Source organism: Aptenodytes patagonicus, chromosome Z (genome assembly GCF_965638725.1).
Source record: "Aptenodytes patagonicus chromosome Z, bAptPat1.pri.cur, whole genome shotgun sequence".
Taxonomy (NCBI): domain Eukaryota; kingdom Metazoa; phylum Chordata; class Aves; order Sphenisciformes; family Spheniscidae; genus Aptenodytes; species Aptenodytes patagonicus.
The window spans coordinates 4,739,505-4,760,548 of record NC_134982.1 but is presented as its reverse complement, the minus strand read 5'-3'; the positions used below and the strand labels follow the sequence as shown (position 1 = coordinate 4,760,548).

Below are 21,044 nucleotides of genomic sequence, written 5' to 3'. Positions count from 1 at the left end.
ACACTGGGCACACCACTGTGCGTGATGTCCTGTGGCATCAGTTTTGTAATTAGGAACCAAAAATCACTTTCTAGAACCAGGCTGGAAGTTGCGTATTAAAAAGAGATTTCTCCTCTAAACACATCCCATGGTGCCTGTAGGATATCTCTAGCAAGTCCTGCAGAGATACCGACAGGTCCTCCATCCTCCCGGTGGAGAAGCATCTCCCTCCACGTGGGTCTCCTGTTTAATGACTAAGGAAAGAGAAACTTATTGGAAGGAAAAAAAAAAAATCCTCCAAACTAATACAGATATATCTGAGGGTATTTTCAATCCTTTTGTTACCTGTTGGAGAATCCAATGGGCCATACACCCAACTTTGCATCCTGCACAGCTCATTTCATGGGTCTTCTTGCACTTTTATTTTTTCCCCTCAATGAACGGTGCCGGTCTCTCCTCCTACCTACTCTCAATTTGGCTGTTCCTCCTCATGCATTTCACGTAGAAAGGCAGAGACCAGTCCCCAGCTTCGACTATGTGATTAGACTAAATGAGCCTTGGAGACAGGCGGCTGCTGATCGTAGAGATTTAGTTCCCGTAGCCGAGGGGAATTGCCGGCTCCTCCAGCATCCAGCAAATGTTGCATAAGGGACGCACCGTATTCAGGCAATACGAAGGCCCATTACAGGAAGCTTTTACAAATTCAAAAAACGGAAAACAGGTTAAAAATGACCTGCTGGTCCAGCTGGGGAAAATCTCAGTCGCTCGCTGAGATCTTGCTGATGTCCTTCGAAAGGGTAACGGTGCTGAGAGAGTTGCTTGAGATGGCAATCGGTTTTGCTTCAAAGCTGCCACAGTAAACACGCCGCCGCGATCTGATAACAGCCCTGCCAAGTGCGGCGAGCAGTAACCGGTGGCTGTGCTGGGGAGGGAGAGGGGTTGTGCCCATTAAGGTATAACGCACGGGCCAAGATGCAACATCTTTATTTGCTGCGAGCATCCACTCTCGCAGCAGCTGCCCGGGGTCGGGAAGCTTAGCCCTTCTTTGTGTTTTGTAGTATCTAAATCCTCAGCTGGCCCACAGGTTGCAGCTCAGAGCTGTACAACCCCATCAGTAAATATCAAGTTTTTGTTGGTTTGGGTTTTTTTTTTTAATGAGGTTTTTTTCTATGGGCCTCTTACACATAACAGTGGGGCCTGGGAGATTATAATATGGATACTTCACAGCCCTCAGTTATTCTGTCTTCATGCATGTAAGGCTGGTGTAGGTATCTGATGCTATTAAAAATGTTTCACAACAATTTCTTAGAGGTTTTCAAATAATTCTCTGTGTCCTGCAGCAAGAGACAACCAGTCCCTCTTAGCATCCAACTCTGCAAAGGACTCCTCGGTTATACTTGTTTTCACTGGCGGCACCCAAGTGCTTTCACAAACACAGCACTTCACTGGGCTTCTAAAATGATGGGGACCACAGAGACGATGGGATAGCCTGGTTTTGAAGAATCCTGCTGGGTGTCACCATCCTTTTCCTTTGCTCTTGCTTCTCACTTACATTAATGGTTTTGACTGAAGGCATGTGCACTAAAACCATACCAATTAAGAAACAAAGAGAGGAAAAAAAAAAAAAGGTAGAGAGTGGCAGGGGATGGAAGAGCTGCGCATCTGCCCAACAGCTTCGGGGAGCTCTGCCCCAGCAGGCAGAGATTGCCTGAGCCCTGCAAAAGGCACAGCCCTAGGACAATTTTGGCTTTTCTCCTCCTCAGTTCTCCGCTTGGCCAAGAACATGTTGGTTTTAGCAGCTTAATGCAAATCCCGCCCTTGGAAAAACTCCACTCTTGCCTTATTACTTTTGTAGCATTAGTTGTTGTAGCAACAGAACGACTCCCCAGAGCCAGGGTGGAGTTGAGTTTTGCACAAACAAGGGACATTTCTGAAGTCTTTAGAAGAAAAAAAGCAGAGTTTTTTTCATGCTTTGCCAAGGTTGCCTTCCTGGGAGGCAGTGAGGTTGCTGACCCCGTATCAGCAAACTCCCCCTTGGCCCTTTTTAGGGCAGCATTGCCTGGAGGTCAGCACAGCTTTTGTGTTGAACATGCCCGTCTGGGGATGGCAGGTGGTTTTGATGACAACCCAGGTATCTGCAATCCCATCTTTCACCTACGCAGTGATTTGGTGACCCCGAAGATGTTCATTCTTGCTTCAACAGGACCTCAATCCATGGCTGTAGCTACTTGCTACGTGTGATCGCTTCCAGATGTGAGCACATCTCATATGCAAGATAAGGATTTCTCTTTCCTCCTTGCCCCATGCAGGGATGGTGTGTGGATCAGGAGCTGCCTCGCTGCTCCCAAGGGCTGGAAGCATGGAGCAGTACAGGTCCTGCGTGTGTCATGGTGAATTTGCTCAGGGGCTGGCAGGGGTTAAACTGCTGCGATGCAGCGATGCTGCAAAACCAGCATCTCTGGCATCTCCGCACCAAGTGGGTGCTGACTGAAGCCAACTGGAAATGCTGGGACTACAGCATCTTAATGGGAAAAACTCCTATTTCACTGCAGCACACATTTGTCTAAAAATGGGACAAATCTATTGACAGGGAGGTTTTTTTCATAGCCCTGGTAGACTGGGGTGGGAGGGAAAGCAGAGAGATCAAAAGCCTGAGCCTTTTTTTGTTTCAAAACACTCACTGGGGAACTGCTGCTTTGCAACAACACTGCACAAGCGCAGGAACAGCAAATGATCCAGACTCTGCTCGTGGGACCCCCTGGCTCTCCAGGGAGCCCGAGCCCCATCCCAGCAGGGTTCCAGGGATGCAACACACCTGCTGACCCCAGCACCCGCCTTCAGCCCTGCTGAGGTCTGTTCTGCTCCTCCTGTGAGCTCCCGGCTCAGTCCTTGCCCAGAGCTTGGTAGCAGCAGTCTGCAGTGAGGAGGGAGAATACAGGCAGTAAAGGCTGCTATTATTATTTCCATCAGCGAGTAGTTGATCATTGATGAGGTTGATTACTGGGCTCATTTAAGCAACTTGCTCCACTCCAAAACCATCAGTTACCATAAAGGTTTCTAAAATGAATTAGTCTGAGCTATTATTTGTGAGCTGGCACAGACAGCCCTGAATAAGCTCAAGTCTCTTCGGTGGTGCCTGCTGTGGAAAATAAAGATGCAGTACTTCCCTGGCGTGGCTTTGGTGGGATGCAGCAGCTTTCAGATATCCAGGAGCAATCGACAGCACCTGCAGTACACCCCTAACTCCTGTCTCAGCATCACTAGCCTTTGCTGGGGCCTCCTTTGCCCGTGACCAGGCAGGGATTCAGCAGTGGGACAGTCCTGCCTTGTGGCCAGGCACATCCAGGTCACGTCCCAGCGGAAGCATGCATCATCCTCAACTCAGGGACTGATGGGGTGGGTGGGCTCAGCGGGTTTAACCCGCTCTTGACCCATTTGAACCCCATTCGCACAAAGTGCTTGTTTAAAACCAATTTCTGGGAGGGGGAATGACCTCTCCTAGGACTCAGGTGGGCCAGGAGGAAGGTCTTCTTCTTATGGCGGCTCAGACACCCCCCTTTCTCCTCTGAAGGATGTGTCGCTGCTTTGCTCCCTGGGGAGGGAGACGGGGCTCCAGAAGCAACGATTTGTGAACAGCTTTTCTTGTTGGTACCTGTAGAGATGCGAGTAGCTGGGAAGAGCTCATCTACAGGAGCACTGGCCCTTATTGTGGCTGGGAAATCCCTTCTCCACCACAGAAAAAATCAAAAGAGCAATCCTTATTAAAAGAAAAAAAAAATAAAATGAATGGCAGCTGCTCTGAAACAGAGTTGGTATTCAGGCCATATAGGGTAAGATTATCCTGAGGCAGCTTTGAATATAGTTAGCACAGCTTCCTTGCAGTGGAATTGATTATCTGGTAGGTCTTTTGCTGCAGCTGCCGTAACTGTAGATCTCAGCTCTAGGCAGACCCGGACGAATTCAGCCCGAGGGCTGGGTCTGGCTTGCGGGGGAAAGCCCATGGGTGGAAAACGCCACCCAGATCCCACCCCTTGAGACCTGGCTGGTGGATAATGGGTCCTTCCCAACCTCCCTGCAGAAAGCCCTGCTGTGCCCACTGCTTTCGATGTGGTGCCTTCTGGAGGTGCGCATGTGTGTGTACGGACATGCAGTGTTCACAGTTGTCAGAAGTGGGAGAAACTGGGATCTCCAAACTCAATTTTCTTAAATATATTGGCTCAATTCTCTTATCCTCTTTACTCATCTAGAAGGGGAGCCCATCAGTGGTGTAGGCCAGCAGGCTTTCCCAGCCCCGGCAGGGCAAAGCACTGGAAGCAGAAGATGGCATCTGAGCTGTTAAAGGGTAGTTTATGGCTCTGCTGGTTGTGGCTTTTAATCATAAATAAGCGAGAAATGTATTTATTTAATTCACAATTTTATACACGCTTTAAAAAAAGCAGTATTACTTTTACAAAATGTTAACCCAGGAAGCACGTCTTGCTACTAAAAATCTCTCAGTATAAAAGGCGGAGTTTTAAAAAGTAAAATGCAATATAAAACAGTATAATGAGAAAAATGCGCATGCCGGAGTGACCAAAACCCTCCTGCAGCCCTGCCCTCCTCAGTACCTAGGAAAAAGCTCCCTCCAGATTAACCCATCGCCCCGGTTTTCATCCAGCCACTTCCCGCAGGGAAATATGGTGGTCACGCCGGTCGCCGAGTTGGTGATCTCCACCCGCTCCACCAGCCAGCCTGGTGCCAGACCGCTGTTGTCATGCTCAATCCGGACTTTTTTTAGCTCCCCCATGTCCAGCGTTTCCAGGTAAAACCTGTTGGCTTTGCCCCGCTCAAATAGGTTCCTGAACTTCTGCTTCAGCGCCCGCTTTCCCGAGTCCCCGTTCAACCCGAAGATGGTGATGAACACGTTGGCATTGGTCCCCGCGCCCTTTTCAAAGCCTGTGACCACGATGGTCTCGTATTTGACTGGCACCAAGCTCCGGGCTTTGCTGGCAAAGCTCTCGGTGACCTTGGCACACTCAAAGACTTTGTAGTCCCGTCTCTTGTAACGCAGAGGGATTTTCACATTGCACCTGAAGAAGTATCTGCCGAAGGAAAATTAGCAGCATGTTAATGGTATGGATGGCCACTTTATGGATGGCAAATGTTACGGACTGGGTAAGCTACTAAATTGTCCAATATTAATGATGTTGCTGTACTTTTCCATATATGTGCTAGCACTAGAGTTTCCCTCTAGAAAGACAGCCGTGATTGAACATTGCAACTGCAACTGGAAAACCCAGCATCTCCCTAGACAACCACAGACACCCCGCACATGGGAGGGTTGGCGTGGGGCACTTGTCACTTTTGTCTGTGCAATGGCACGTTCATTTGCAGACCCACCGAGGCAGGACGGGCCAATCAGCCCCGCGGCTAACGCAGCCCAGCGCTGCTGAGTATAACTGGTCTGGGAGCAGGGCGATCAGCAGTTATCCTCACTGATGGTATGGTTAAGGTTGGGCTGGGTACTAGGAAAAAGGGAATGAGAAAGACGGAAGGAGGAGGTTAAGCCCCCCTCCCTCCCCCCCCCCCCCCCTTTCCTCATCTAGATCACCCGGCCCATCCTTAGCAAGCAAAAAAAAAAACCCAGCATCGAGCACAGAAATGATAGGTAACAGATGCCGAAAGCCCTTGGCTCTGCAGTGCTGCCTCTGGTGATGTGCAGGGAGCACATCACAGCGCACCCATAAATTACCGCGTACCTGGCACCCGGCCAGAGGCTGGAGCACTCTGCTTTTAATGATGTATTTCACTTCCAATGATGCAGATCATTCCCAAATGAGTTTTTTCCCTCTCCCCTGCCTTCACCAAGCTGCAGCGGGTCCTCCTGGAGGGAGTGTTGCTGGATTGCAGTGCGTGTGCGTAAAATAAACACCTGGAGGAAGGGTTACTGCGATTCCAGCAGTACTGTGCTTATTAAGCACTTCCAACATTTTTGACATTTTCCGCAGCCAAAGTAAAGCATTCCTTTCTCTGGAAAGAAGCTTTGTAAACGAGAAATTCTGGTGGGAGCAAAATTTTAGGCTCAGGGACAGAAAAACTGCATGAGAGTGGGGTGGAGGGGTTGCCTGATGCTGCAGTTTTATTTCCTGGGCTATGTAATATCTCATGGTCTGGGGTTATAATGGAGCATGCCAGTCTTCACAAGGGGCAAGAAGAAAAAAGATGACCTTTCTAGCCCTGGAATTTGCAAGAAAAAGCTTCTAAATACAGCCCTTTCATATACTAAGATCTACTACTGTAAGGCAAAAATCCCAGTATAATTCAAAACTATTGCTGCAGCAATCTCATAACTCTTTTAATTTGGTCTTTGGCTTGACTGGGTGGGGTTTTTTGGATGTTTGGGATTGGGAATAGCTGAAGCGAGAGCTTGCTCTCACGGTGCAATCTGCTCCAGTTGATCGTTTGCAGAGCAAACACCGCTGTGAAGTGCTGCGTCTGCAGAGCTGGAGCCCTGCTTCAGTGCAATGATGGGCTGCAGGCTTTACCGGTATCTCCTGGCTGCCCTCTTTAATGTAAAACAACTATACGAAAACTGGGGCTTTACGAGAAGATCTTTGGCCCCTTCAAAACATACTGTTTCAGCAGTTTCAGCATGCTCCCAGTGAGTTTAGTGCACAGATTTGATTGCACAGCTGGACTTTAAGGGTTCCAGGTTTTTCCCCACCAGGAGAAAAGAACACGTTTTAGTACGTAATTGACTGAGTTTTCATTCAGCAAATATTATTGTGGCTCTTCTGCTGGCTGATTAATTTGCTAGGAGAGACTCAGCTTCTAAAAAAAAAAAAACCACTTCAAGGATTTCTTCTTAAACACTCAATTGTCTTGGCTGGAACAAAGCCTTTACAGTTAAATTCTTTAGCAGCAATGGAAATATCATTGAAAAGAAAAGAAATCCACAATTATCATTGTGGGTATTTTCTCTGAAGAGCAGTTTGTTCTGCAAATGGATGATCTTCTCTGGTTCCTGCATAGTTCCTGTGCTATCTGCTCCCTGAGTCGTGAACGTCACCCCTTCCAAAGGCAGGGCTCAGACCAAAGCGCGTAGGACCTGACGTGCTCAGGGCTCTTCAGACGTTAATTTTTCAGCCATGGCAGATTTCAGTAATATTCAAATCAGAGTAGCTGAGCTGCATGACTTCAACATTTCCAGTGGGCCTTTTGGACCATACCAGAAGGGTCTCTCAACCAAACTGGTCTGAATCAGAGGTTCAGGTTTTGTCTTACCCTCCACTTTTTTCTAGGAGCTCATTTTACAAGACTTACCTAACAGCCACTCTGTGCAGAGCATCCTACAAACCCCTTAAATTTCAGTCCGTCTAAGTATTTTCCACAAGCTGAGACATTAATTTGTCATAGCTGCGAGATTCACCCCAGCCAACTTGTTTATAAACTTATCTGCACATGCAAATGCTCTCTCTAACAACTCAGAAATTGCACAGGCAAGTCAGGCAGGGACGTTCTGTACCCAACACACCAAACAGCTTGCCCTTAGCTTTCAGAAAGGGTAAGACTCTCCGCTATTGCTTAAGTCTGAAATGCTTCAGGAGGACGCACGCAGAGCTGCTCAGCTTCCCCATGCCCTCCTGGAGCAGCTTCTTGCAGATGAGAAGGCACTTACTTGTTGCAAAGCTCCATCTCTGTAATGATAATCTCTTGGACATGCCAGAAGACATCAGCTTTTGCAGATGACTTCTTCCCATCTTTTGGGCAGTGACCAACGCAGATGGCTGCAATATCACCAATGTTCTTTGAAGAAAACTGAAATGAGTCTGTTGCTCCCCTGCAGGAAACAGGGAGCAGTTTCAGTTAGTATCTTGAAGGACGGCAGTGACTTGTCTCATATGGACATTAAGTAATTTGCACATGGCTACAGAAGATAAAAGATAAGCCTTCATTTAAAGTCATTTGATTTAACCTACAATCATTCAACACAAAGTATAATTTCCATATTTAAATTTAGTATTTTCTCTGATTAGGGGTGACACTTTAAATTGTTGCCACTAGGACTTTCCAGGATAAACTTGAGCTGTTCCACATACAAAATCAATTTGCCTCATTACAGATGAAGCTAAAGAATTACTAATTTCCCCTCCGGCACTTATTCATTCATTCTTGACAGATACTGTATCTGTTACACATCTACCCACCATAGCTGTTTTAAATTTGCTAGTTCAGCCACCCTTCCTGGAGCTCAGCTTGAAAACAGTTTAGAGAAACAATAGGTCTCTGTCAAACCCTTGGCTGGCTCCCTGTCATGTCCCCTGCGTATCTGTTAGGTTTATCTCCTTGGACTGGTCCTTATTCAAACCTGCCCCCAAGGATGGACTGTGACTAATGCTTTGGAGAGTGGTGTCTTTAACTCCACTGTAGACACCATCAGCTGAAGGTCAGAAGGAAGCTCCTCCTGATCTTTCATGTTTCATATGAAATTTCAGCCATTCATACTAGAGTCCACACCAGCTGTAATTTCACCTTCCGTTACAGAGCCACAAGAGAAACCTTTCCTCCCTGCAAAGCAACCAAACATCAGCAGAGTCCGTGGCTTTGAAGAGGTTCCCATCTCCTAAGGGTGTGCTGTGTCCTTAAACAAAGTAGAAAACCCATCTCACATCTGCACCACTTTGGTCCCACATGGGAAAAGGAATCTGCCCCACGTTACATAGATGGTCCTCCAGCTCGTCTGCACACGAGGCTGATATTCGGCTTTCCTCACGCGACAGTGATCTTTCAGCCTTACCCCCCAGATTCATCTGGAAAGTCAAATCTGAGCAGCTCTGACAACATTTAGCCTCCAACTATTTTTATTTTCTCTCTGATTCCCACTGCCAGTGAGATGCTGTAAGAGGAACTAAAAACACCTCCAGCTTCCTTCTGCTCCTCCCAGCTCAAAAATACAGGGCCTCCCCGGGGGCTCGCCAGCAGCCCGTTTGTACATACTAATACAAGAGGACACACACACACACACACACACACACACACACACACACACACACGTCATTGACGTTTCCTTTTACCAAATGCCTTTTTCTTACTGTTTTTAAACCTGCTCTGTGTCTGCCCATCAGAAACTAATTTTACACCTTCCTTTTACTCCAGGTGAGAAGCCATTAGGCTTTTTGGAAGGGGGATGAGAAACAACATGGCACAAATGCAACTCCGGAGACCATCCTGGAGAAGAGGTGGCATTTATGGAAGACACACAGCTGATGAAGAGTTCCTCTAGCCCACCATCCAGTCCCACTACCTTTCAAATCTCCTTTTCCTGGAGGAGTTTTCCATAAGGAATTCTTTCGAGCGGCCCAGTTTTCCTTCTAAGATGATCCAGATGTTTTCCTTTGTTTCTGCATCCTCTCTGTCACTTGTTACTGTGGCAATCTCATAGGCTTTAAAGCATAATTAACACACACGTTAAACAGAAAAGGAAGAGCAGATGGCCAGAAAGATCTCTTCATTTGGCTGTCACTTCACTTAAAAACTGTCTTCCTAATATTTATCACAGCACACAAGAAAGCATTTGCAAAATAAGGATGGAACCATACTGAGATCTGTGGGACTTTTGACTTCTATGTGCTTTGGATTTCATGCAGGGATAGAGTACATGAAAAATATAAGTACTGCTCGATCAGCTAGCAAGAGTAGATGAAGCTGTTCTTGAACAAGCTGTATCCAGCTCCCTGCTGTGCTAAGCACTCCCTTTTTAACACAGCCCAAATCTTACAGTTTTTGTGCCACCGTTCCTAACAGGGACAGTGAGGGTATCCATGTACCCAATAGGATGTGCTCAGATGCTACGGTGGCATGTAAGTACCCAAAATGGCAACCAAAAGGCTGATTTTTTTGCGGGGCAGAGTGAAATCACACTGAAGTAATGTGATTATTAACTCTCCAGGACTCTCCTGAAGAAGAGCACTGTGGTGCAGGAGTTCTTGAGATGCACTTTGCATATCATCAGTGTGGTTGATGTGCGAGTGCCAGGCTGGGTGCACCCAGCGAGCAAACTCTTGCTCGCTCGCTTGCTCACCACATTAGACACCAGTATCATTACCTTGGACTCAGTGGAATTACCCAGAGCAGACCCAGGGCTATGGGGTGTTAAGCTCAGCCGTCAAGTTCAGCTGGGATACTTGAGCTAGTAGCCCAGAACATGTTAAGAAGGAAGCTGGAGCAATGTTACTTACAAAGCTTTCAGGATTAAACTTATTTTCCACCTCAAAGACTCAAGCCCATTATTTCTAATGAGACCATAACCATGTGTCCTTATGGCTTACTGCTGGATTGAACCGCTGCAGATGGGCCCCTCAAGTTTCAACCCATAATAAGATCTTTTTCTTCCTTATAAATCCTGATTTGTTTCTTTCTTATCACAGCATTTCACTTTTGAACTAAGGAGTACCTTAAGTAATTCAACCCTCAAAGCCTGCAAATACCAATGCCTATTGCATGGGAACCCTCAGTGGAGCAGCTTGCAGGAGATGTGATCCTATGGCCCCTGAGGTCCCTCAGCAAATGCCACAAGTCAACTCTAAACTTACTGGTCCGTTCCTTCAGTTCCAAGATGTCATTATTGGCACAAGCCAGTTCCCTTATGAGCTGCCCATCGTCTTCACCTTTAGCCAGCCAGCGATCACACTGGAAGCGAAATGTCTTGTCCATGGCAGAGTCCTTCACGTCAATATATTCCAAGTGCCAACCTGGTGCGATTCCTAGTAAAACAACAAAATAAAAACACTTTTGGATATTTTCACATTGCTTGGGTAAGGAGGTGAGATACCTCTCCTCAGGAGTACCCTGCTGGTACTAGAAATGATCTATATTTGCTTCAAATAATGTCGCCAGTGAACATGACATTGTTCTGATACCAAAAGCAATGACGACCAGCTCAAGACCATAATCTGATCCCTCTTCTAGAGTCAGGCTTTTGAGGGAGTCACTGGCTTTTGATCAGATATAAGGGTGTTGGAGCATGGTCCTGGATAAGCTAGATTTCAAGCTTTCTGGGCAAGGGGCCATCTCTTGTCCTTGCCCGGCACTTTGCACGAGACAGGACTTCTGCAATACCAGTAGCAGCAGCAGTCAACAGGGAGAACCGGGGCCGGTGTGCCCCTTGTCAACACACCAACACAGGAATCGCCCCAGGAAGAAGCACTACTGTGGTTTAGGGACAGCAAACCCTTACAAAGTCCCAGGGAAACCAGGGCCCTGCAGAACTGTTTGCCGGAGCCAGAAGCAAGAAATCTCCTGGAAATCAGAGGGTTTGGGGGCAAAAGTTAATGGAGCAGCTTCTGTCACAGAAACCGCTGCTGATTCTTCCTTCCATTTTAAAGGAAACATGAAGCCTGAAAGCCAAAAGAAAGATACAAGTTCCTGTTGCACCTAACCCCCATCCTTCCACCACACGTCCATAGTTATTAAAAAAGACACAGCAGTGTGTGCATGGTTTGTGGGGGTCCCTTCACGTCTTGGGAGTGCTAGTTGGCCACAGGCTGTAGGGTTTAGTGTCTTTCTCTATGGCTCCCCAAACCCTTCATGTTTGGATTTGAAGGTCAAAAGGTAGATTACAACTTGCTCCTTTGACCCTACCAGCTAGAACATGCAAGGAAATTACTTATGCTATCCTGATCTTGCCAAGCAACCAGGGTGAATTCACTAATGTTGTGACTGGATATGAACGTATGACAGACTAAAGTGATGGATGTTCCAGCAGGGACCACCAAATCACCTAACTTTGGCTTTGGGGCCTCTGAGGACTCATAGCTCCCTTTTAGTTTTCTATTTCCTTTTTTTTTTTCAGTGGAAAAGCAACTTTAAAATTAAGAAAAGGGCATTTGGGAACATTTTCCTGATTTCTTTGTTGAAATAGAAGGAGCCCTTGTTGAGCTTAGGTGGGGGGACAGGAGGTTCTGACAGTTCTACTTACAAGTCCTGTTATTAGTCAGACAAAGAAAGATTATGTTCATGATGAGAGATCTCTGCTGACTTATTATTTATTATTATTTACATCCCAGAGACACTAAACAGCTCTTGCTCTTCCAAGAACTCACTGCCATGTGCCTACTTCCTTAGTTTGCAAATATTAATCTTCTTTAGCCCTGAAAAGGAGATGATGGCACCTTTTTGAGTTATGTCAACAAGTCTCCCTGCTCCTGTTGACTGCGAGCCCTCCACACCACATGTTGGCAGTTCTCTACCAGCCTCACAGCCATTCCTGTTTTGTACTTTGGCTTCCTGAACCTTCTCCAAGCTAGGAAATCTCCCGCTACAAAGCACAGACCTCAACCAAAGACACCACTTGCCCCTTAAATTTAGAGGCACAGAACCGCAGAATCATTGTGGCTTGAAGGGACTTCTGGAGAACGTTTAGTCCAACCCCCTGCTTAGAGGGGATCAACTAAAACAGGTTGCTCAGGGCTGTGTCCGGTCAGGTTTTGTATATCTCCAAGGATGGAGACTCCACAACCTCTCTGGGCAACCTGTGCCAGTGTTTAATTACCTGTGCAGAGAAAAAAAGCTTTTTTCTTATGTTTAAATTGGAATTTCCTGTATTTCAATTTGTGCCCTTTGCCTCTTGCTCTGTCACCGGGCACTGCTGAGAAGAGTCTGGCTCCATCTTCTTTACTCCCCCATCAGATATTTGTACACCTTGATAAAATCTCCCTGAGCCTCATATTCTCCAGGCTGAACAGTCCCAGCTCTCTCAGCCACTCCTCGTAGAACAGACGCTCTAGTTCCTTGATCATCTTTGTGGCCCTTCACTGGACTCTCTCCAGGATGTCCACATCTCTCTGGCACTGGGAGGACAGTAGCATGTGCCAGTGACAAGACCTGTGCAAATACCATGGGTGCAGCACCCAGGCAGGGGAGTTGGATGCACTACCCAAACGTGCATGACCTCCTCCAGGCTCCGGCAGCAGAACAAGGGTATGAAGGGGTTTTGGGGGTGAGCTGGCATGCGATACCCTCACAGATCCTCACCAGTTTACTGCCTCCTGGGCAGACCTTATCAAGTTCCCCAGGGCTCCCACCGTGCTCTAACTGGAACAACTTTGCTCTTTGGGGCTGTTTGGAAATTTATTCTAAACACATTGGCAGTGTCAGCTGTTAATCTTTTTGGCAGGCTCATTTCCATTTAAGTTCAATGAACGTCTCTGCAGCATGTTCAGGAGGCTGCTCCGCTTCCATCAAAACTTTAGTTAAAACAGCGCCGGATGAAAGAAAGAAAACATCCCATCCTTCTCCATCGAGAGAGATCAACGACTGCAGACCAGGATAGAATAAATTGGTGATCTTAGTTCTGTTGCCAGCAGTGAACAGCACGACTGGGGCAGGATCAGTGCTAGGTAGTGGTATCAGGAGAGAGGCTGAATGAGGTGCACATACCCTCCTCCCTCTTCTCCAGCCTGGTCCCAGCAGCTGCTCACCAGGAGAGCTGCAACAAAAACCTGCTCTTTTATCACAGGGGTGGGTGGGCCAGAGCTGACTTTCCAGCACATGTTGGAGTTGAGGGCAAAGAAAGCACAAAGTGCAGCTTTTCCTGGTGTTCCCTGCGAAAGGTGCCATTTATCAGCTCTGGGCTATTTAAAGAGCAAGCTCTGGGCTCTGTCAGGGGATCGACACTGAAAAGCAAATACCAACAGGGTGTCCCTTACAGTACAAGTGTACCTCGAATCAAGGAGCTGGCTGGTCACTCTTAGAAAAATGGTGCTACTGCCTCAAGGCATCTTTCTGTCTGCTTTAAGGAAAAAAAAACTTCTCTTCCCTCTCACTAGAATTGGTCTTTCCTTTTTCCTGTTTTCCTTCCTGATGGTTAGCAACTTAAATTAGATTAGGAGACCTGGAAGCTGTAGAAGTATCCTATATTGCTTATCATTTCTCAAGAGAAATAATTCACTCCAGGTGAATGCTGTGCTGCTTATGTCCAGAGCAGCACATCTTCCCACCCTGTCCGTGTCTCCTGGTGCCAGGAGCGGTGTCACATCAAGCGTTTCACCGCCGCAGCATTAAACCCCATTTAAAAGCTGATATGGAAATGGAAGGATTGATTCAGGGTTGAAGAAATTATTCTGCTTTACCAGAAAAATAATTGTTTTTCTCTTGTTTCAGACTGGGAAAAGATACATTTAATTTCTTTTTGTATCGATATAGAAAAAAACCACAAAGTCCCGTTATGCACAGAGTCTAAATGTGAGACTTTCCCTCCACTGAGCTGGCTCTGAGTGCCAGGGGGCACATCAGTGGAAGAAGAAACCATGTTTGCAGAACCACTTTTCAGGTCATGAAATCCTGGGTTCAGGATATTACCCTGTTTCCACCTTCTGTTTCCGTGCGGCTTTTGCAGAGCAGTGGGCTCAGAGGCGTCACAGCACCTGAGAAACAACAGGAAAGGGAACTACGTCTCATATGGGTGTAACCCTGGAGGCATCAAATCCTCAGCACAAGCTGGTTTATGGAGTGGGCATCAGTGAGGGAGTGAGGAAGAAGAGCCAGGAAAGTGGTGTGGATGTAGCAGGGTGGAAGGACTTTCCTAGGTCCTGGCCACTGCTCGCACAGCCTGGCCATGCAGGAGAAACTGGAGGATCTCTGCAGTGATGGCTCATCAGCCTTTTCCCTGGGTGCCGGGATACTTTTGGATGGTGGATCTTGATTCAGCATGAAAGCCACAGCTGTTCCATCACTCAATTTCCAGTGTTTGCAGAAGAGCCAGAGCAGATCTGTTTGTATCCCTTCGGCACCTCGACCAACAGTGCCAGGAGAACAAGGGCTCAGGAACAAATCGACTGCACGAATGCCTTGGAGAGCATCGCGGGCTTTTCTGCAGTGACCCCAGTACAAACCAGCACCACTACATTTGTCTCCATTACTGCTTTGGGGCAGAAGGGAAGAAATAGCACTTATCTGAGCAGTTCCTGTTTGATTATGCAGGTCTCGGTCTTTAAAATAGTTTGGCCACCACTGCGCCATTGTGGAAGATCCCCTATCACCATAACAAGTGTTCAATGTTTGCAACAAAAGGTACTTCACTCCAGGCCTGTTTTGCTGCCATCGAAATCCCCAGCAGCAAACCTGCCCTAATAAAACCCATGGCTGTGCCACGTAGGCTCCTTAATGGTCCACAGCTGGAAGTGACATTTTCAATAGCGTGCAAAACATTTCAAATGTAATTAGAGGAGGAGAAGAGCTTTGGGGAAAACAGAATCACTTTGCTTGCTTGACTCTGGCAGTTGTATAATTTAGTGTCATGTAGGGAAATGTATTCTCTTCCCCAAGTGCCCTTATCCAAAAAAGCAGTTATTTGTCCCATTTATCCTCCTTTCCAAAAGGGCTTAAGCTGACAGCTGGGTGATGCTGGGCAAGGGCCTCCTGTGTACGTCTGCAAGGTCTTCACAGGACCATCTTGTCTTTTTCCCAGGCGATGCTAAAAGCCTGTGCTTTCCTGACCTTGGACAGACAGGTTGGATTGTAAGCTCCTTGCCATGCCTTTCTGCAGTGATTAGCGCAATCGAGTCTGACTTTAGAAGCAGTAGATGCAACACAGATAATGACATTACCGCTTCATTGAACTAAAACCCCAACTTGCAGCACCACAAGTTTCTTTTGCCCCTCTTGGGAACAGTCACCACTTGCCCCAGCCTATATTCACCCCTAAAATATTAAGCTGTTCTGACACATGCAGAAACATGGGAGGATGGGAGAAAGAGCGTGAGAATGAACCGAGTCTGGTGGGTTCACCACTGACCAGGCACCTGGTCCCTGACCTGGCTTTAGTAAATATTAACTATTCCTTGCAAAGCGAGAGCTGGTGGGATCAAATCTGTGCTGGCAGAACCACATCCAGGCTTGGATACACACATGCCCATGGAAGTTAAACTGACTCCACTCTTTGTAGCCGTGTTAAATTGATTTTCCTTTCTATCCCTTGTCTATCTGTAGCAGCATTTCTTTGGTTTGGTTTTGAAAACGGTTGATGCCCCATCGAGGATAAAAGTTGTCATTACCGGTGTTTATGTTCCCATAGGAGTAAACGAAAAATCCTGCTCAGGACTGGACTGCTCAGGGACCAGTGAAGAATTGCTGCTGCCCAGCCATTCACAACCATCAGCCAGCACTGCTCAGCCCCCTAATTGCATTTTTTTTTAATTTTCACATTTTCTGAAACATAAAGTAATGACCATCGCAAAGACAGTTCATCAGCCTTGTGTCCTCTGACATTAAAGCTGCCTGGTGGAAAAGGACCTGGGGGTGTTGGTCGACAGCCGGCTGAACATGAGCCGGCAGTGTGCCCAGGCGGCCAAGAAGGCCAATGGCATCCTGGCCTGGATCAGAAATAGTGTGGCCAGCAGGAGTAGGGAAGTGATCGTGTCCCTGTACTCGGCCCTGGTGAGGCCGCACCTCGAATACTGTGTTCAGTTTTGGGCCCCTCACTACAAGAAGGACGTTGAGGTGCTGGAGCGTGTCCAGAGAAGGGCAACGAGGCTGGCGAGGGGTCTGGAGAACAAGTCTGATGAGGAGCGGCTGAGGGAACTGGGGTTGTTCAGCCTGCAGAAAAGGAGGCTGAGGGGAGACCTCATCGCTCTCTACAACTCCCTGAAAGGAGGTTGTAGCGAGGTGGGGGTCGGTCTCTTCTCCCAAGGAACAAGCGATAGGACGAGAGGAAATGGCCTCAAGTTGTGCCAGGGGAGGTTTAGATTGGACGTGAGGAAAAATGTCTTTACTGAAAGAGTGGTGAAACATTGGACCAGGCTGCCCAGGGAAGTGGTGGAGTCCCCATCCCTGGAAGTATTTAAAAGACATGTAGATGAGGCGCTTAGGGACATGGTTTAGTGGGTGGTGGTGTTTGGTCGACGGTTGGACTCGATGATCTTAGAGGTCTTTTCCAACCTTAATGATTCTATGATTCTATGATTATTTATCCCCTGCCTGGTTAGATGACCATCCATCCCTAAACCTGACCACATGAGACATCACCCAGAAAGCGGTGGGAGTTTTGATAGCAGCATCAGATCACTAGAAATGGAGCATTAATTGTGAGGTGTTAAAATCATAGCATTGAGCTTTGCATCAGTACATCTCAAAACACTTTAAGAAGGGGAATAATTTTTATCCCTAATTTACATAATTGAAAATGAGGTACAGGGATGTGATTTACGCAAGGTCATTCAGCAAGCCAGTGGCAGAATAAAAATAGATCAATTTTGTGTATCTCTCCTTTAGGATCACGTTAGTTCACACCACAACATTTCTTATCAGAGCAGACAGGCAATGCAAAACCTCTCACAACCTTTGACAAAGCAAAAGTTTAACACTTGGGACAGTTTTAGAAAATAGGTCCCCTGCCCCCCCCCCCTCCCCCCCCTTCTCTGTTGTCTATGCAACTTGTTCAGTCCAGGATTTGACTCAGGTCAAAACCACCCATAAATTACTCTCAGACAACCCCCTCCCCCCCATCTTACAGATAAACGACTCCTGTGCAAAAACACTTAACATCTCAGAGTGAAGATATAACAGTTTCTCAGATGATATTCTTGTGATTGAAGCGTATTTTGTGTTTTATTGAGGCATACTTGATGCAAAAGCATTTAACAAGGGTGCAGGATAACTTGTCCCCAAGAGGAGGTCAGGAGGCTTGTAGAAAAGAGAAACTTTTACAGAATTGATAATTCTACAGCTATATCTGGCCTTTTGGGCTCTTTCCACTCTGTAGTGAAGGGTTCTGCAGTTACAGGGGATTGGGAAGAAATGAATGACCGAGCAAGGTCAATACTGAAGTCTTCGTCTTCTCTCCAAGTCTGTTGATTTATTTGCTTACATCTTTTTTTTTTTCTACTTTATGTCAACTCTGGACTTTGAGATGTTTGCAGTGTCTTCTGCTTGCTCTGTAATGCCTGTAGCACATCTTTGTGATAGGACTGTTGAGCGTAAGGAGAAGACCTACCATTGAAGAGAGAGGAAGGTGCATGGCATGTGAGGAGGGCTCTGCAGGTCAGTGGTGGGGTCTCCCGAGGGGCTGAGGCCAGATATGGGCAATCTGAAGGACTAAGCAGCCAAGGCACGGTTGTTGGGATGCTACACAGGTCTGCAGCTTGCATGCCCATTTGTGCCTTGTCTAAGGTGTTGACTTCAATCCATCCAGAAAGATGCAGGCGTTGACGTTGTCTTCCTCTGTACTGAGCCATCAACAAAACAGGGGGGATGGTGGACCCTCCTCTCCTTGGGCAGTTTTACACAGCTAATTCTCTTCCTCTCACTTTTTATTTAACGCAGAAACTACTCAACAAATCTGCCCCACGGATCAACAGAGTTTATGAGGCAACAGTCAAGCGCTGAGAAGAGGGCTTAGAAAAGCCCTTCTCAAGTCTGATAGCTGAGCAAATCCTTACAAAGGGCTAAAAAGGCAGATCTTTAGGTTTCTTTTAATAATTTATGGTCTACCAGTGCCCAAAAGGCTTGGAATCGTGTCCGTGAATTGTAGAAACGTATCTCTGGAAAAGCCGTGTGCTGCGAGTTCAAGGCCTGGGCAATTTCAGATCTGATCCAAGATACTGCTCCTTAGAAAGGTAGTTCCTTCAGAGAAAGAAAAGGAAAAACAAGGGTATACTGATGTTTTTGACTTGGGTCCAGATCAAGAAAGGGGAATAAGATACTTTCTCCACTGGAAGAGTCACCCAAAAGGAGTCACTGGGGCAGTTAGGCTATTTAAAACTCAATTAGAGAATGTCATAGCAGTTGGTGTAATTGGGAGAAGGGCCCTGTTGAGGCAAAGAAGAAATTGGGCTGCATAACCTTGTTATTTACTTCTGTCTCTGCTCCTATAATAACACAGAGAAGTCTGGTTCATCCATAATTAGACGCTTCCTGGCTCCCCTTGGCTGATGGCAACTGAGATAATCAAGAATCTGAAATTAATGACTTTAGAAAGACAGCTTATCATCTGGGTTCAAATTTACTCAGGCAGATGAGGGAGCTAAATCCAGATTTCCCATATCTCCTTGTTGCAAGGAGAAAAAGGCAACAAAAAAAAAAAAAGTGAAAAAAAGCTTTTTCTAGGTAAATAATTCCATTACTGAGATACTGAGAAACTTTAAGCCATTCTTCCAGAATGGTGATTTAGTCCTGAAATCAGAGAAAAAATTGAGGCCTATATTTAGAAAGCCAGCATTTCTACAGACCTACAGATACTGATCTTGCATAAATGTAGAAGTAAATGAACTGAGATATGAGAAAATACATAGTGCCTATCTGAGATCAGGAGATGGGGAGTCTGGAAACGATTAAATTTGCTTAGGGAGTCTAAATATATTAGGTCGAACATCAGTATCTGAAAATAAACAGGGGCAAGATAAAAAGACATGGAGCAAAACTTAAAACTAAATTTCATTCACAGCAATTCATTGTTACCAGACTCTCGCTGGTGAGCTCTAAACATCTAAAAAAACAGGAACAAGTTCCTTGAAATTACAGTTGTGAAGTCTCTCAACTGCCTGTTTTCGAATGAGATGCCGACTTCCTCCCTAATCAATTTTACTGAAGTCAGAGGCATTAGATGGGGGCTTCATTCCTCCTTTACATCTCATACAGAGATGCCGCTCAGCAGTTTTTGTGGGGAAAACGTCATTTAAAAGCATTAAAGTGGGACCATAAAACTGGCATGCTTTTCCAGAGGAGGCAAACGCAGTGTTTGCAATTTAAAGACCTTCTGACAGTCTTTGCCATTGCAGTTACTGCCTCTTCAACTCTGAACACCCCACTGCAGTCAAATTTCAGTGAAAGGATAAACAAAAGCGGGATGTCAACTGGGAGCAAAGCCACCGCAGCAAAACTTTGCTGGTGGAAACGGATGCTCAGCTGGACTTCATGGCAAGGTAACCACTTTGGGCAAGCCATTTAAATGTTTTTTATTCTGAAATAGGGACAGGTTGGTTGACTTCTTGCTGGGAGCAGGTGATGTCTGAAAGAAAAAGAAGCCTTGTGATGGTTAGTAGTTCCCTTAACTAGCCCATAGGTGCTAAAGGCACCTAATGTGAGTCAAAACAGGCTGATGCTGTCATTCTTAATAATCATTATTATGATTATTAAGAAAATTAGGAAAAGAACATCATCCATGTTCCAAGTCTTCAGCATGTGAGGAGCGATGGGGTAGGCCAGTGTGAGGCTGAGTCTTCCACAGACCATTGGCAAAGAACCCTTTAGTCCAAAAAAGAAAAAAAAAAAAAACTAGGGAAAGAATGATCAACATCTGATGCCTCAAAGTAATGGTAAATACAAGCACATTTTTGTTTAATATCCAAAGTCCCCCAAGCATCTGACAAAAAACATGCACGACCCTCTACCCCTGACCCCACTACTCCTTTCCAAAAAAGAGAGCCAGGAATTTCCAACCAGTGGCACAGCCAATTTATATAAATTATATCGAGAAAACAGGCATATATGCAAAGGATAGCTATAGCCTGGGATCCCAGCAGTAATAAATACTCTACCCACCCAACAAACTGTCATGCTGCATTGTGTGAAGTTTTAGATAGGATATGCCTTTCACATGACTAATGCAAGAACAATGAAGACAACATATGTTATGGTTTAAACTACAGTTGTCCTTCTTTCTGGGGGGAAAAACAAGTACATTTTTGCTGAATAAAACCTGAGCATGTTGTTTGTTCAAGGCTTAACCCTGCAGTCAGCCAGGTCTGGTAGAAGCCCTATTAACTATTATTTATAAATAGAAACCAGTGATAAGAGGGAAATAAGGAAAGAGAATATGAGGTTGCAATGTGCATTTATATTCATAAATATGAAGTATTTGTTCAGGTTCTAGGCACATGGTTTACTATTTTAGCTGACTTGTGGCTATCTGGGTATGTGCTCTTAGCCCACAGCAAATTTAAACGAATTGAGCCTATTTACTGCTTAGCCTAAAGCTAAACTCCGTTACTTCTCTTTGCCACTAACCAAGAGCGTGCAGATAGCAATTACCATAGCTCAGCTGCAATGTGGTAGCTCTCCAACCTGTATCAACATCATCATCAGTGGCAGGG

General features: G+C 46.1%; 1 protein-coding gene across 1 annotated transcript in view; it reads right to left on the bottom strand.

Moving 5' to 3' along the window:
- Positions 1 to 4,579: 4,579 nt before the first annotated feature.
- Positions 4,580 to 21,044, bottom strand: part of LOC143172921 (lipoxygenase homology domain-containing protein 1-like) — a 148,831-nt gene continuing 132,366 nt past the window's right edge. Inside the window, exons 37-40 of the mRNA XM_076362807.1 lie at positions 10,551 to 10,721; positions 9,263 to 9,401; positions 7,637 to 7,798; positions 4,580 to 5,060 (exon numbers count right to left, since the gene is read on the bottom strand). Of these exons, the coding sequence (XP_076218922.1) occupies positions 4,580 to 5,060; positions 7,637 to 7,798; positions 9,263 to 9,401; positions 10,551 to 10,721 (953 nt within the window). The remainder of the gene's footprint in view (positions 5,061 to 7,636; positions 7,799 to 9,262; positions 9,402 to 10,550; positions 10,722 to 21,044) is intronic.